The 14,009-nt window shown below is 38.9% G+C and overlaps 1 protein-coding gene across 1 annotated transcript; it reads right to left on the bottom strand.

Moving 5' to 3' along the window:
• Positions 1 to 1,058: 1,058 nt before the first annotated feature.
• Positions 1,059 to 11,381, bottom strand: CLDN12 (claudin 12). Its single transcript, XM_014566919.2, has 3 exons — positions 11,256 to 11,381; positions 9,696 to 9,785; positions 1,059 to 4,372 (listed from the first exon to the last, which is right to left on the bottom strand). The coding sequence occupies exon 3, from the start codon at positions 4,337 to 4,339 to the stop codon at positions 3,605 to 3,607; it is 735 nt and encodes a 244-aa protein (XP_014422405.1). The 5' UTR covers positions 4,340 to 4,372; positions 9,696 to 9,785; positions 11,256 to 11,381; the 3' UTR covers positions 1,059 to 3,604.
• Between the last annotated feature and the right edge of the window lie 2,628 nt (positions 11,382 to 14,009).

Genomic DNA, 14,009 nt, shown 5'->3' on the forward strand with positions numbered 1-14,009 from the left:
TTCTCAACTCCATTTATTTTTCTGTATTTGGTATTTTACTATAAGATCTTTTCTTTCTTCCCATTCATTTCAGCAGGGACACATGGATTTTTTGCTTTGGTCAATGGGTCTTAACTCGTTACTATTAATTATTTTGATGCTCAGATTGTCCCAGATTTGGCCAGTGGGAAACTCTTCAAGGTGGCTCCTGTGTAATTTGATCAGCCTGCATCATTCATTGAGCATTTTCTTTCCTTATGCAGGAAGATGTATTGGGCTCATCTAGTATTTTTCCTACCCTAGAACTGGAATTGGTCTTTTCTCCAAGAACTCTGTGTAGGATGTATTTTTAAAAATTGGTCTCGGATGGTGGTAGCAAGTAATTTATATTTCTCACTTCTTGTTGGTAAATCAGTCTCTTGTGAATTTGGTTAGCATGAAGAGTTTTCTCTCATTTCGGCCACCCTCAGTGAGCCTGTGCAACTGAAAGGCAGACTCCCAACTGTGGTCCATCAGTATAATGAGCTATGGGGATGCCCGGCCTGAAGCAGCTTCGGATTTCCAGTTCAACATATCGCTCTGCCATCTAATGTCCCATAACACAGCTGTGAGTTCAATGAAGAGCGCACATGAATGCCATCCCCAGGAAGCAAAAAATGAAAAGCTCACAAGTTCCAGAAATTTTGAGGTGACTAACTTGTTAGGACCACTTTTCCTGATAACCTCAAGTTCTGAAGAGTAAGGAAAGATCCTCCTACTCAACCATTTGAGAACTCCAAATCTCCAAGATTGTGGGTCACTGGAAAACTCCACTTGATGAGGCAAGTCTGGCCATTGAGCTTTATTTGGTGCTTTTTTATGGAACGTTGAAATAGTCCAGTGGACTCCTAGGACCACTCTTAGAAATAAAGGGTCTTGATGCTTCTGAAATAATAATGCCAAGTTTTCTGATTCCTTTCCAACTTCTATTCTACAGGGCTTTCAGTGGGGCTGTGTCTTTTTCAATTTGCATATATTTGAGGAACATTTCTCAAAATATTTCACCTTAAAACATTGAGGACAATGAGGACAGAAACAGAAACTTGTAAAAATACATCTTTTAATAAACATCAAGAAGTACAGTGCAGTTTTATTGAGGTTTTACATTGCAGTTTACAGGAAACATATTACCTACTACAGTGTATATTCACAGGTAAGGTAAACACAGGGGTTTTTTTCTCCCATGGCTGGATAAGCCAAATCTGGTGCATCATACCACATTTAAAGTTTTCTAAGGTGTTTTCCAAGCTGGCTTCTGTAAAAAGGCCCTTAACATTATCAGACTTGTAGCAATGAAAAAATATATCCCCCATAACAATGATAGCCTGGTGAGTACTCAAAAGTTACTAAAAAGAATCATAAATATTTGCTTTCCTTTGATGGCTTTGAAGAATAGCTCCTGATCGCAAATATGAAGTATTAAAGACAATAAAGGAAACAACTGTTTCTTTTGCCTAGTGAATATAAATACTAATTTGAGGCTACAGATTATGAAAAGAATCCAAAAGATTCTTATAGGAAAAGTTTAACATTTTTATGTATGATCCCATTGACTAAAAAAGTATCTGGAATGTTAATGGCTGAGTCTGTTTTCAACACTGTTTATATAAAGAAATGGTGGAATTCTTGACACTTCTGGACAAAATTAGTGAGTGGACAGAAATTAATTAGCAAAGGGGGAAATTAATATTAATCTCAAAATTCTATATGCCATTGTCTTGGAATAATCAAGACTCAGCTACATCTGAGAAGAGTTAAAAGAACTAAAGGAAATCAGAAGCTACAACTGAAAAATCATAATCTTGCATGCTTTCAACTGATGGCATTTAAAAATTATACAACTGGATTTACTTGCTATATACATAAACTATTGTTTGGAATTAGAAACAAAAGTACCACTTACATCCACAGAAGTACCAGAATCATACTCAGATTTGTAAAAGAGGCACAATATTCATGCAACTAGTTGTTTGTGAAATTTCTAATGGGTAATAGAACAAAATCCCCATGAACACAGTACCAATGTGTAGCGAATTATACCAATTAAGCAGCTCAAATTCATAAGGGTAAAGACCCAATATCCCTAAATTTCTAAGCATTCATCTCAGTGTTAACTGGTTTCCTCTAAAGGTTACCCCATTAGAAGAGAGATTTTAGTTGCTCCTCCCTCTTCAATACATCATCATACTTTCAGAGGTGAAAAGGGAACAATTTAACTTCTTTTATCACTTTTGCCCATTCTCACAAATCTGATATAGTGTTATTACAGTGTCTAGGCTAAGGAAGGTGCTCCAAAGGATCCAACAAATTTGAATTTCTAGGTTTCAGAATATGGCTGCTATTGTACAATAAGCCTGCCTGCTAGAAAGCCATGTCTCTGGGTGAAACACATTCCTGGATAAATGACTGAGAAGTGAAGACCAGCTGCCAGTGAAGTCAGACTGTTCTCGAATTGTCAGATAACAATCTGATCTTCTCTATTGAATTAAATTGGTATGGGACCAGATCTCATACTTTTCATGTATCCTTTATAGCACCTAGTAAAGTATTGGGCAAAGATATATGCTCAAAGAAATAATCAGTGATGGGGCAGGAACTGAATCAAAGGTGAATGTGGTCATATTGAAGCCATACTTCACACATCACTCAAAAGGCAGTGACCAGAATAAATCTCTAATGTTGTCACCAAAGAAAAGATGTTTCTTCCCTACCAATAAATTCTTGTCTAAGGGAGAACAAACCACTCGGACCTTTTTATTTCTTTCGCTTAGTCACTAAGAGATATACATCGGCATGAGTACTACTTAGTGGATGGTATCTGGAAAAAAAGTTTTTCTGCCTCAGAGGAAGCACCAGTCCATCACATGGCACATTTTAATTCTAATAATACAACTTATAGAACCATTAACTTTAAAAATTATGTTAAATGTTATCCATACTAATAGATATTTTAAGTGTTAGGCTTATTCTCTCTGACATTACTTAAATTACATTTTATTTTTAAACACAGGCATGAGGTAGAAGATAAGGAACTCACAAAAGAAAATCATCTTCAAAATACCAAACTCTATTCAATACAATTAGCCCCGAGAAAGAAGTGAGAAAAGTTATAGCCTTAAGCTGGTAGACTGGCTACTGTTAAAATATTGCCCTTACCTGAAAAAAATTTCTTAAATTTGAAATTGCCCTTCTTTCCCAATTTAAGGTATTATAGAAAATGGGCAATACACATTCTGAAATAGTCATAAAGATTGCATACAACAGCTCCTCTTAGCAAGCATTTTTTACTGTACTATGTTGCTCTACATCACGTCAAATGAGATACCAGTACTTTCCCCTAAATAACTGACCAGATATCAAATGGAGGTTAAAAATCCTTCTAGCATAAGAAGCAAGATAAAAGGAATGATTCACATTTAAAATAATGTACTTTTCATAAAAACTAGCAGCACTTTATTCTACTAAGACATACAAATTTGGCTTCATTGAATGGTTAGAAACAAAGGAAAATGTATACAGGCCCAAAAGAGCTCCTTGCACAAGGAAAATGTGAGGCTACAAGCTTGCTTTAACAACTACTTCCCCATTAGGTGGTGTGTGAAACTACTGGAATGTCGATTTCGATGGCAGAGAGGCGGGAGCGTGCTGAATAGGGCTGTGAGTAAGTATGCATACTGGGAGGATGGGAGTACAGTGGTTGCCAGAAAGGAGAAGGCAGAGATTTGCATGCGCAGTACCAAATAAACAGTAGAAGGGAAGTCATAAACAGGCCCCCAGCACTAGCGATAGTGACATACACTGCATAGTCAAACGTAAAGACTGGCTCAAACTTCTTGTTCAGGTGGATGTTGTAAAAGATGACCCAGATGGATGGGGAGAGGCTCACAGTACCTGCCAGGGAAAACAGCAGCCCGGCCACCAGGTGACATCCTGCACTATTGACCAGACACTTGGCCAGTTTGATGTTGGGCACGGAGGACCTGAAGGCAGTGTTACACATTCCAATCAGGCAGAGCAGCAGGGCACCCATTGCGATCAGGATGCTGAGGGGCAGGGCAAACTGTAGGACCCGCAGGTCCAGCTGGTCAACTGATGAGTACCACGTAGTGTCGTACATCAGGCAGTCATTGCCCCCGTCGTATCGGGCACACTTCACCCACAGGCCTGTGTAAACGGTCAGGTTCTTCTCGTTTCTGTTGAACGTGATCAGTCGTAATTTTCTCCAGTTGGGAAGCAGAGTCCCCGCAAAGAGGCCTGCAACTGAGGCGATTCCACACAGGAAGGAGAGGACTGTCGCTGCATGGACATCCCGACAGCCCATGGCAGGCAGGCTTGTGCAGTGTGGTCAGTCAGACTAGGGGGTGACACACAAGAGGACACATCATGAGGGGGCAACAGCAGAGCAGGAAGGGTGGTGCTGACTGGTAACACAACCAGTGACATCAGTGCAAAGAGGGAAATCCTGTCCCTTGTCTCCTCTCCATTTAACAGTATGAATGTATATAAAATAAGCACATGTGCATGTGACCTCAGAGCGCAGGTGCACACACACACACTAGGTTACCACTGACCCGGTCATACAGCAACTACAGTCTTCACACATGAGTATTTTCTTCACAGCAAATCAGAGGAACAACCAAAATAATTTCAAATTCTCTTACCATCACATCTGAAATTCTCTCAGTTGTCAATAATCACTCATTCAACACACACATATCAAGCATTTTGATGTGTCAGAAACTCAAATATACAGTGTCAGAGCACTCATCAACCATCAACCACAAACGACACAAATTTGGCCTCAAATGCTCTTGCAAATGTAAAATGAGACTAGCACGTAGCTGAGGTGAAGGCGACAGATAAGAGACAAAGGTGAAGGGAAAGCAGCACTACAGGGCAGCAGAGTGGCTGGGGGCAGACTCTGAGCCCAACTGCTTGGGTTCTGTTCCCCACTTCCCCACTTAGTAGCCAAGTGACAAGACCTTGGGTCAGCAACAATACTTCCATGTGCCTCATTTTCCTCATCTATAAAACAGGAAGAGTAACTGTGCCTACCTCACAAGGTTCTTCTAAGGATTCAATGAGTTAATATAATGTCAAGTGCTCATAAATACATCTAGTGCCATGCAAGTGTGATATGAGTGTTAACTCAGTGCTTAGCCTCCTGGACCAGTTCAAAGAACATTTGTTGCATAAACGTTAAATAAGAAAAAGCAAATATCCGCATTCCTATATACCAGACATACCAGATAACTACAAAATGTAAACAGGCTCTTCTCCAATGAGTTAGTCAAATGAAAAAAAAAAGAAAAAACAAACAAAAACAACAACAACAAAAAAATACCAAAGGTCCCTGAAGTGATTCTGCCCAACTACTTCCTGGGTGAGTCAAGATGACTGGTGTGCTCTTCAGGTTATTAATTAACTATTGGTTATTGGTTATTATACTAACATACTATTATTGGTTAGTCTACTTTACTGCTCATATAAGATGAACGCAAAGATTTCTGAAGTAATGACAACCTATCTCTATTAATGCTATTATAAGGAAAAGAAAAAAAGTAGCCAGGCCTTTCTCTCATCTCAAATTAAAAGGCTGTATTCTTTTTCTGACGAATTATAAAATCAGTACCTTATTCAGCCTTTTTTCTTCAAGAGTTTGAAACTCAAATGTATTTTTCCTGCCTTCTATCATGCCTCCCATGAGGCAACAGAACAGACGACTTTAATAAGATAACATGTTTGCTTCTTTTAGTCTGATCACGACAAAGGAGCAAGGTTGAAAATACTGTTATTTCTGGATACCCTATGTGTTTAGAGAAACTATTGTCATTTGCAGAGTCAAATATCATCTGCTGAGATGGTGGAGTAGCATTCCTAGGAGTTAAGGGGTCAGAAAGAAGACCATGATCAAAATGCTAGGAAACCGAATTGACTGAGTTGACTTGATTCTCAAATGTGTTCAAATGGGAGGGCACAATGTTCTTTAGAAAACAATGTATCTGTATATTTAATCCAATCATGTGAACCAGGAATAAATTTAGTAGCAGAAAATACATAGGCATGTGTACATACCTATATAGACACATATATAAGTGTGCAATAGAAAAACCAGAGTTTAAGTACAAGTGACCATTTTTTTTAAGTCCTCAAGTTAAGCACAACTAGTTCTGAGTTTCTCCATTAATAGTGGTTTACTACTTGTTTATCATGTTGTCTTCTGTCAATATTGCCAGAAGTAGCAACTGTTTTAAGAAAATGTTATGGATGAAAACACTTGAAACAGAGGAATTATAATCCTAATTTATTTTCTTCCTGAAAATGTTATATACTTAATTTTAGCAACCAACCCCTTGGTCCAGCAATGGAAACTGGTGCAGGTTTGAGAACGCTGATGCTGGAAAAGGCAACTACTGATGTCAGTCTCCAGAATTCAGCTTCCTGTTGGTTTCTGCTCATTTGCCTGTCTCCCCAGGATACTGTGAGCAATTTGCACAGTGGCTGGCACACAAGTCATTTTAGGAATATTTGAATAAACAAATACTGGGCCCTGATCCAAGACCGCAGCAACTCACAAAGGCAGGCTATTGATGCAGAACTGGACAAGGAAGTAGCCATGACTAAGCAATCATTCATTCAACAGGTATTTACTGCAAAAATTCTGTTAGGCCCTTAGAGGGACACTGAGGCCATTAAGATCTGGACCTTGACCCAGTGTGTTCACAGTCAGACGGAGGGAAAGAATATGCTTTTTATGAGAACTCAAAATGCTGACAGTGAATCAGGTATCTGATTACCATATATCAAGTGATTATTGTTAGGTACTAAGCAAAGTGACCCAGTAAGACACCAGTTCATAAAAATACATCATTCAGGGTTAGAGAAAAACTGAGCAATGAAAGAGAATGATGGTTTAATCAATGATCTGACGATATAAGAAAAAGGTTCCTTTGGTTTCTTTCAAACGTTCAGAACACCTTCAGATAACCCACAGAGTCCTAACCCATTCACAATTCCTTCTTCCTTTCAGCAATAGGGGACAAATACTTGGGAGTATCAATATAAGTAAGATTTCTCTAATCAAGCTGCCCTGTACCCCTGATTTCTACAACACAAACGGAATGAGAAACAAGATCAGGGTGAACGACTTATTAATAAATAAACTTCTGTATTCTTAGCCTATGGACTATCAGACAACACCAATAAACAGAGATAGGCCAATATTTATTTCAGTGTCAAGTGTGTTCAAATTTATCCTGCATCAAATCAATACAAGTGTTTTATCAGTCCCTTGAATTTGTTTCTGCTGGAGTATTCTTAGCTTAGATCCCAGAGATTAACTAAAAGTCCTATTTAGAGAGTCAACAAGTATACCAAAGCATTTTTCAGAAGGGAAATACTACTAATCTCGATGTAACTAAATTTCAACCTCAGAGCTGGAATTAATGTCCTTGCTCTTTGTAACTTTCTTTGGCTGCTTTACTTTTTATGTCCTGCTTTTAACTCCACATATGTATGATGTGATAGTAAGTAGTATATCTCACTAGAAGGATGAAGTAAAATTTTATAGAGATAGTTGGGAGAATGAGTATGTTTAGTGATTCAAAACTAAAAGATAATGCTTTTATCTCTTGGATTAGGATCTGTTCATATCGGGAGGGTAAGAAGACCTCTACTCTTGAGCTACACCAATTAATTTTGAATCTGGAATAATTTTTTGCAAATGTACATCCAATCATGTCACTACATTCTCACCATTCAGTGGCTTCCTATTTTCCTCAGGATAAAGTTTCTAAACTTTCAAATCCTTCCCACAGTTTCCAAAGTTTCAAATCCCACCATCTGGTTCCTGCCAAATTCTCAATCTCTTTATTGTGTCACTCTCCCACCTTACATACTACAGTCTATGTAGCCATACTGCTTTTCTTTTCAGCTTCTCAAATTTTGATTTTTCATTTGGCTAAGAGCTTTTACTCATGTTGTTCTTCCTCCTGGAACTTTCTTAATCCCATTTTATTCTCTGCTTAGCTGACACATACTCATCTTTCTAGTTTCCAGGGAGGCTGGTCCTAAGCCTCCCCTCTCCCTGCCCACCCTTCACCTTCCCCCTGCCCCTAGTTACACACTCTGGTTGCACCTTTGTATTTTTAATTTGGTAGCACTGATTATGCTTATATTCCTTGTTTAGTGTTTATCTTTCCCACCAGACTGTAAATTCCAGGAGGACAGAGGGCCTTCTGTTTTATTCACTGTCCAACACTGGCACACAGAAGACATTCAATTATTTGTTAAATGTTAAATGAATGAACAGACAAACAAATGGAAGGTCCATATGAGTATGGTCAGGACACACAGTTACAAATCTGCTCTAGTATTAGTTCCACTCATTTCATTCATCCATATCTTGTGTTCTGAAGCCTCCAAGCTTCTTCTAGAATGTGTTCCTGTTCCCATCTTTATTGGCCAAAGTCTCTCTCATTTTTAAAAATAAAGTCCATTTTCTTCCCCCAGAAACTTCCCAAGAAAGGTAAGGCCATCCCCAGGTATTTATATACAGCCTATACTTTTAGAAACACATATCTCAGTTTGGTGACACTGGTTAACTTCCACAGTGGTTAGAGTCAATCAATCATGACCGTGTTGATTCTTATGTTTTCAACTTAACAGGTATGTTACGTAATGGCCCCTCGCCATTAACAGTGATTCACATATCAAATTAATGTTTGCATATCAAAGTTAATTTATTATATTTGTATTTTTTCTTTTAAAAATATTTTTTCCAATGAGGGAAAAAGTAAACATCTTTTTGCCTTATGAAAACCCCTCCTTAGTCCCTAAAAATGTGCAAGGCTAAGAACATATGTTAACCATCTGAGGAGCATCCATGAACACTAGCTGAGCGCCAGCCTTGAGCCAGGTCATATATACAGATGTATGGGCTTGTTTCCACCTAGGAGGCAGCTTGGCATTGTAGCCCAGGCAACCCAAGACCCAAATGCCAGTCATAAACTACTATGTACAAACTGGGCAAGTCACCTATATCCTCTGAACCTCAAATTTCTCAAATGTCCCCAAAGGTAGTTGTGAGATGATAAACAGTAAAGCCCTTTGTAAATCAGAAATTTAAGATTGTAGTGATTACTGCTAGGCTTATTTGAGAGTTTTCTTTTTGAGAGCAGATACTGACCAAATCAGACAAGAACTCTGTTCAAAACACCCACATCACATTTGTCATTTGACTATCTGTTCCACAGTGACTTGCAGAGCAGTAGATGGATATAATTTAGTACACAATTAAAGGTTATCAAAGATACTTTAAATAAAACATTTTCAAAAGGGTATCTTTTTCCATGGCTTTGCATAGAGCTCAAAGAAGTCTGGAGCAGGAATAGTGGCTAAAAGCTTTAGGAATTCCCAGACCCATTACTGTATTTTTTCCAAGGAATAGCTATAGGAGAACACATTTGTAATCGCAGCTCTAGTAATTCTTGGTAGTAATACTACCAGTCTCTTCTATCTGTAACTTGGGCTTTCTTAGAAACCATCAGTCATCAACCTTGCACTTACATGAGAGGTCTGTCCTCTATCTTTATTTTGTTGAACAAGAGAAAAAAGTGTCATCTGATATATGGTAGCAAAAGGAAGAGATAAAAGATATAATCAAAGGATGTACTTACTCTTTGAGGTACGTGATAGTTCTAAAACAACTTTAATCAACTCAGAAGAAATACATGCACATTTGAACACACAGTAGAGATGATCTGGGCCTAAAGAAATAGGAAAAGTACTCCAAGTTAATATTAGCACTTCTTTAAAAACTCAATTTGAATTCACATGGAATTAGGAAAACTAGTTAGCAATCACCTAAAATCAAGGAAATGTTATACCAAAAAATGTGGGCGATAGGGTTTTTTTTAAGGCAGTTTATTCTTAACATAATATCTACACGCAAGATAAACAAGAAAGATTTAACTCTCATTTGTGATTTGAGAAAAATAAGGATAAAAATCATTTTACTGTCTTGGAAACAGATTGTCTACATTTAATGAATTTTTTAGATCCTTTCATGACTATAGTGAAAGAATAAGGAGGACTGATGAAACACTGTGCAGTTAGTTGTCTTGGCATAAAAGAAATTCATGATGTTTCTTTTATACCTTATAAAAGGATAACGATAACAAAACTAGTCAAAGTTGATTTGCACTGTGTCTCCTAAAATTTGCATCTAGAATGTTTTCTTTTGAGCTTATAGTTCCACCAACAGCTCAACCTGCCAATTAAACATTTCCACGTATCTTTTTTTTAAGCACAACTTCCTCTTCAACTACTATTTACCTCAAATAGGTAGGAGGAGAAGGAAAACTTGTAAATGCCTGAGAGCTTTCTGGATTAAGGCATTTAAATCTAGCCCTACTATGATTGTTATGTAGAATGGTTTTCCCAACAGTCTGCATGGAAGAGATTTCAATCAAGTTTTTTTTTTCTCTTCCAAATGTATGTTTGAGTTGGTATCAGGCATAACTGCTCACTCCAAAGTTGTTAAATAGTTTTTTTACAATAAAAAACACACGGTAAGATCCCTGTAACAGGATCCTCATTTTGAAGTGGAGTCACCAAGTTTCTGGCCTTCTAAGGTCTTGAAGGCCCCCTTGCAAAGCCTGTTAACACAAAACTTCGGCTTCAGAGGAAAGCAAACCAAGCTTCAAGATTTTAACCCACACTCCCCACCGCCCGCACCCCACCTCCCCCGCCCAAATCTCCTTTCCTCCTTTGGAGCTGTGTCCTTAGGAACACTGGAGCTGGCAGAAAGAGAGGGGAAGGAAAAGAGCTTTCCAGCTTAGAGCCAAGGGAGAGACTGTGTGACTATGAATGCTCTCAGAACAAGCCCATTCCTGCAATACTGAGTGGGTTTGAACTGCGAGCAGGTCATCATTACACAACCAGCATCAGACGGGGATTCAAAAATAGCAACTTGCAGCTCCACACAGCACACCGGGCCAGCCAAGCCCCAAGTCCTTGGCTGCTCCGGCAAGACATCTCGACATTTCCACACTCCTGGGTCGAAAATCATTTTTTAGAGCTTTCTCAAATACCTCCTCACTCAATTTTCACGCCCACAAATGTGGTCGGCATTTTTCAACACTGAATGATTCCCCTCGTTTTAGCAATCTTTACACAAAGTACTCAACTACTTAAGCAAAAGACACAAGAATAGGAACATTCTTGACCACACCTACCTGCTTCTCACATCCAGGGCATTTTACTCGCCCACACGGAGGAGCCTCTTGGAGCGTCTCCCTCTCAGCGCCCCAGGAAGTGCGTCCCGAGCGAGCCGCACCGGAGGCTTCTGGGATTGTAGTCAGGTTCCCTAACCAGGAATGCCCTGGATGACTGGGAGACTACAATTCCCAGAGTCCACTGGACTGCCAGCTGCAGGCGACATCCTGCTACCACCTCCGGCGGTCCGGCCCCGCTTCCCGCCTCCCCAATTTCTCTTGCATCGTCACAGTCCCGGGCGGATTTCGGTTATAGGTCTAAAAAACGTTAAATGAAACAAAAATAAAAATAGTTTTGAGTTGGGTTCCCAAATAGATATTTCCCACTAAATGATTTATTTACCACTTTCAGTGGGAAAGGTGGGGAGGGATCAGTGTTTTTATATCATTTTTTCTTCCCACCTGCTGCTTCTCAAATAATTTTAATTAAAAATAATCAATATGCCATTAAGGCATAATTGGGGGTGGTCTGCCCTGGGCAGATGCTGTAAGTGTCATGATCACACACACACTGGAAATAAAGTAAATAAGGCAAATGTTGGTAATTGTTGAATTTAGATAAACTATATGGGTGTTGATGTACTATTCAAATTCTCAGTACCATTGAAAAAATTTCAAAATGAAAATTTTAGTAAAAGCATCATAGTTCTAAACAAAAGTAAAGGACAGCAGCCATCCCTATCCCACTCTACCACTGTATGACCTTGGGCAAGTTAAGTAACCTCTGTGTACCTCAGGACCTCATCTGTAATAATAATGTATTTATATCAAAAACTGTAGTGAGGATTAAATGATTTACTATACATAAAGAAGTTTACAATTGGGTCTGACACACAGTAAGGACTGTACATATTTGCTATTACCATTTGACATTTTTGTGTTGCTTTAGTAACAGGACTGTTTGTAATAGATAATGGCTGCTATCTGTCCCCTGCTACCACCTTCTCGTCTGCCATACTGCTTCAGAGGACATAAGGTTATTTAAGGCCAGAAGTAATCTGGTCCCAAAGCCAGACCTAGAGATGTAACAATGAGAAAGATGGACAGCGTTGGGTGGTAAAAGGACCTCTTTTACTACCCAATGACCTCTGGGCACAGAAGGGCTCTGGGCTTCAGGCCAGCTCTGGCAACAGCAGACGGATGATGACATTATGACACAAGATAACTCATTCTTTGCTCTGAACTTCAGTTCTTACATCTACAAAACTGAATTGAATCAAATAACTGTGTACAAAATCATTTTATAATTTATGTCACAATCACTGATGAATACTATCTGGTTACCAAACTTTAGCTGGGATGTCTATGTAGGTGATAATTTTTTTAAAGGATTCAAAAGGAAGGGAAGACAGCCCTATTTCTAGACTTATTGATCAAGTTCAGTTCTATGGTCAGCCTGCCTTTGGTATAGAAAAGATAAAACAAAATACTTACATGCCCTAGTGGGACTAGAATATTGGAATCTCATTCTCAGAAAGACTGTGAATGAGGAATTAACAATCCTGCCTTCCTAGTTTTTCTCAGCAGAGACTCTTTAACTTAAGGAGTAAATCAAACCTTAAAAAAATTGACTGCAATATACCATTCATCTCCAAAATTCTACAAAAATTCTCATTTGGTTACTCTGTTTCCTACTGCTTCTGCAACAAATTACCACAACTCAGTGACTTAAAACATCACCAATTTATTACCTTGCAGATCTGGAGGTAAGAAATCTGACATAGGTCTCCCTGGACTAGAATCAAGGTGTCAGCAGGGCTGGTTTGTTTGCTTTTTTTTTTCCTGAAGGCTCCAGAGGAGGCTCCTTTTTCTTGCTCCTCCAGTTCCTAAGGACACATTCATTCCATGGCTTGTGGCCCCCTTCCATCTTCAAACCCAGCAATGGCCAGTCGAGTCTACATTCTTCCGCCTTCTTCTTCCAACTTTTAAGTAATGTTGGGATTGGCTGCCTTTCTCACTCCCTCCTCTTCAGAGACATACCACACTGTCTATGGAATGTGTAACTACTTTTACTCTAATCAGAGCACCCAACCCCCACACCTCGTGGCCTTTCTCTTGCCTTTTGAAACAGCCTACACTCTATGCAGCATGTATCTCTCTTAATAAATCTTTACTAAAAAAAAAAAATGTTGGGATTAAATCTGACCCACCCAGACTACCCAGGATAATTTCTCTATTTTATGGCCATCTGATTTGCAACCTTAATGCCCCCTCGTCATGTAACAGAGTATATTCAGATTGCAAAGATGAAGAGGAGGACATCTTGGGGGACTGTTTTTTCTTTTTTTTTGGTCCTAATTCTCTTCCATCCTCTTCAGGTCCACATCGCACAACTCAGACCACTTTTTTTCCGCTGAACTTTTCGTCCTTGGATTTGGAAACACAACATTTCTACTTCTCTTCTAGTCGATCTGATTAGTTCCCTGTCCCCCAACTGCTTTCACTTCCTCCTCCCCACTCCCCAATTATCAAAAGGCTCTGTCCTGGGCCCCCTTCTGTGAGGGACAGTGTGTTTTTTCTCTCTCCAAATTTACACCTCTAGGCAAGACTTTCCATAACTTTAGTGCTATTTCTAATTACTGGCTTATATAGTTAATTATTACTTCAATTTCAGCAGTTTCCAAATATAAATTAATAATTGTATCCCTTATGTCTTCATTCATTCCTTGTTTTGTCATCGGATTCACTTTATTTCTTTTCTTCTTTGACATCTTT

The sequence above is a fragment of the Camelus ferus genome, chromosome 7 (assembly GCF_009834535.1).
Source record: "Camelus ferus isolate YT-003-E chromosome 7, BCGSAC_Cfer_1.0, whole genome shotgun sequence".
Classification (NCBI taxonomy): Eukaryota; Metazoa; Chordata; class Mammalia; order Artiodactyla; family Camelidae; genus Camelus; species Camelus ferus.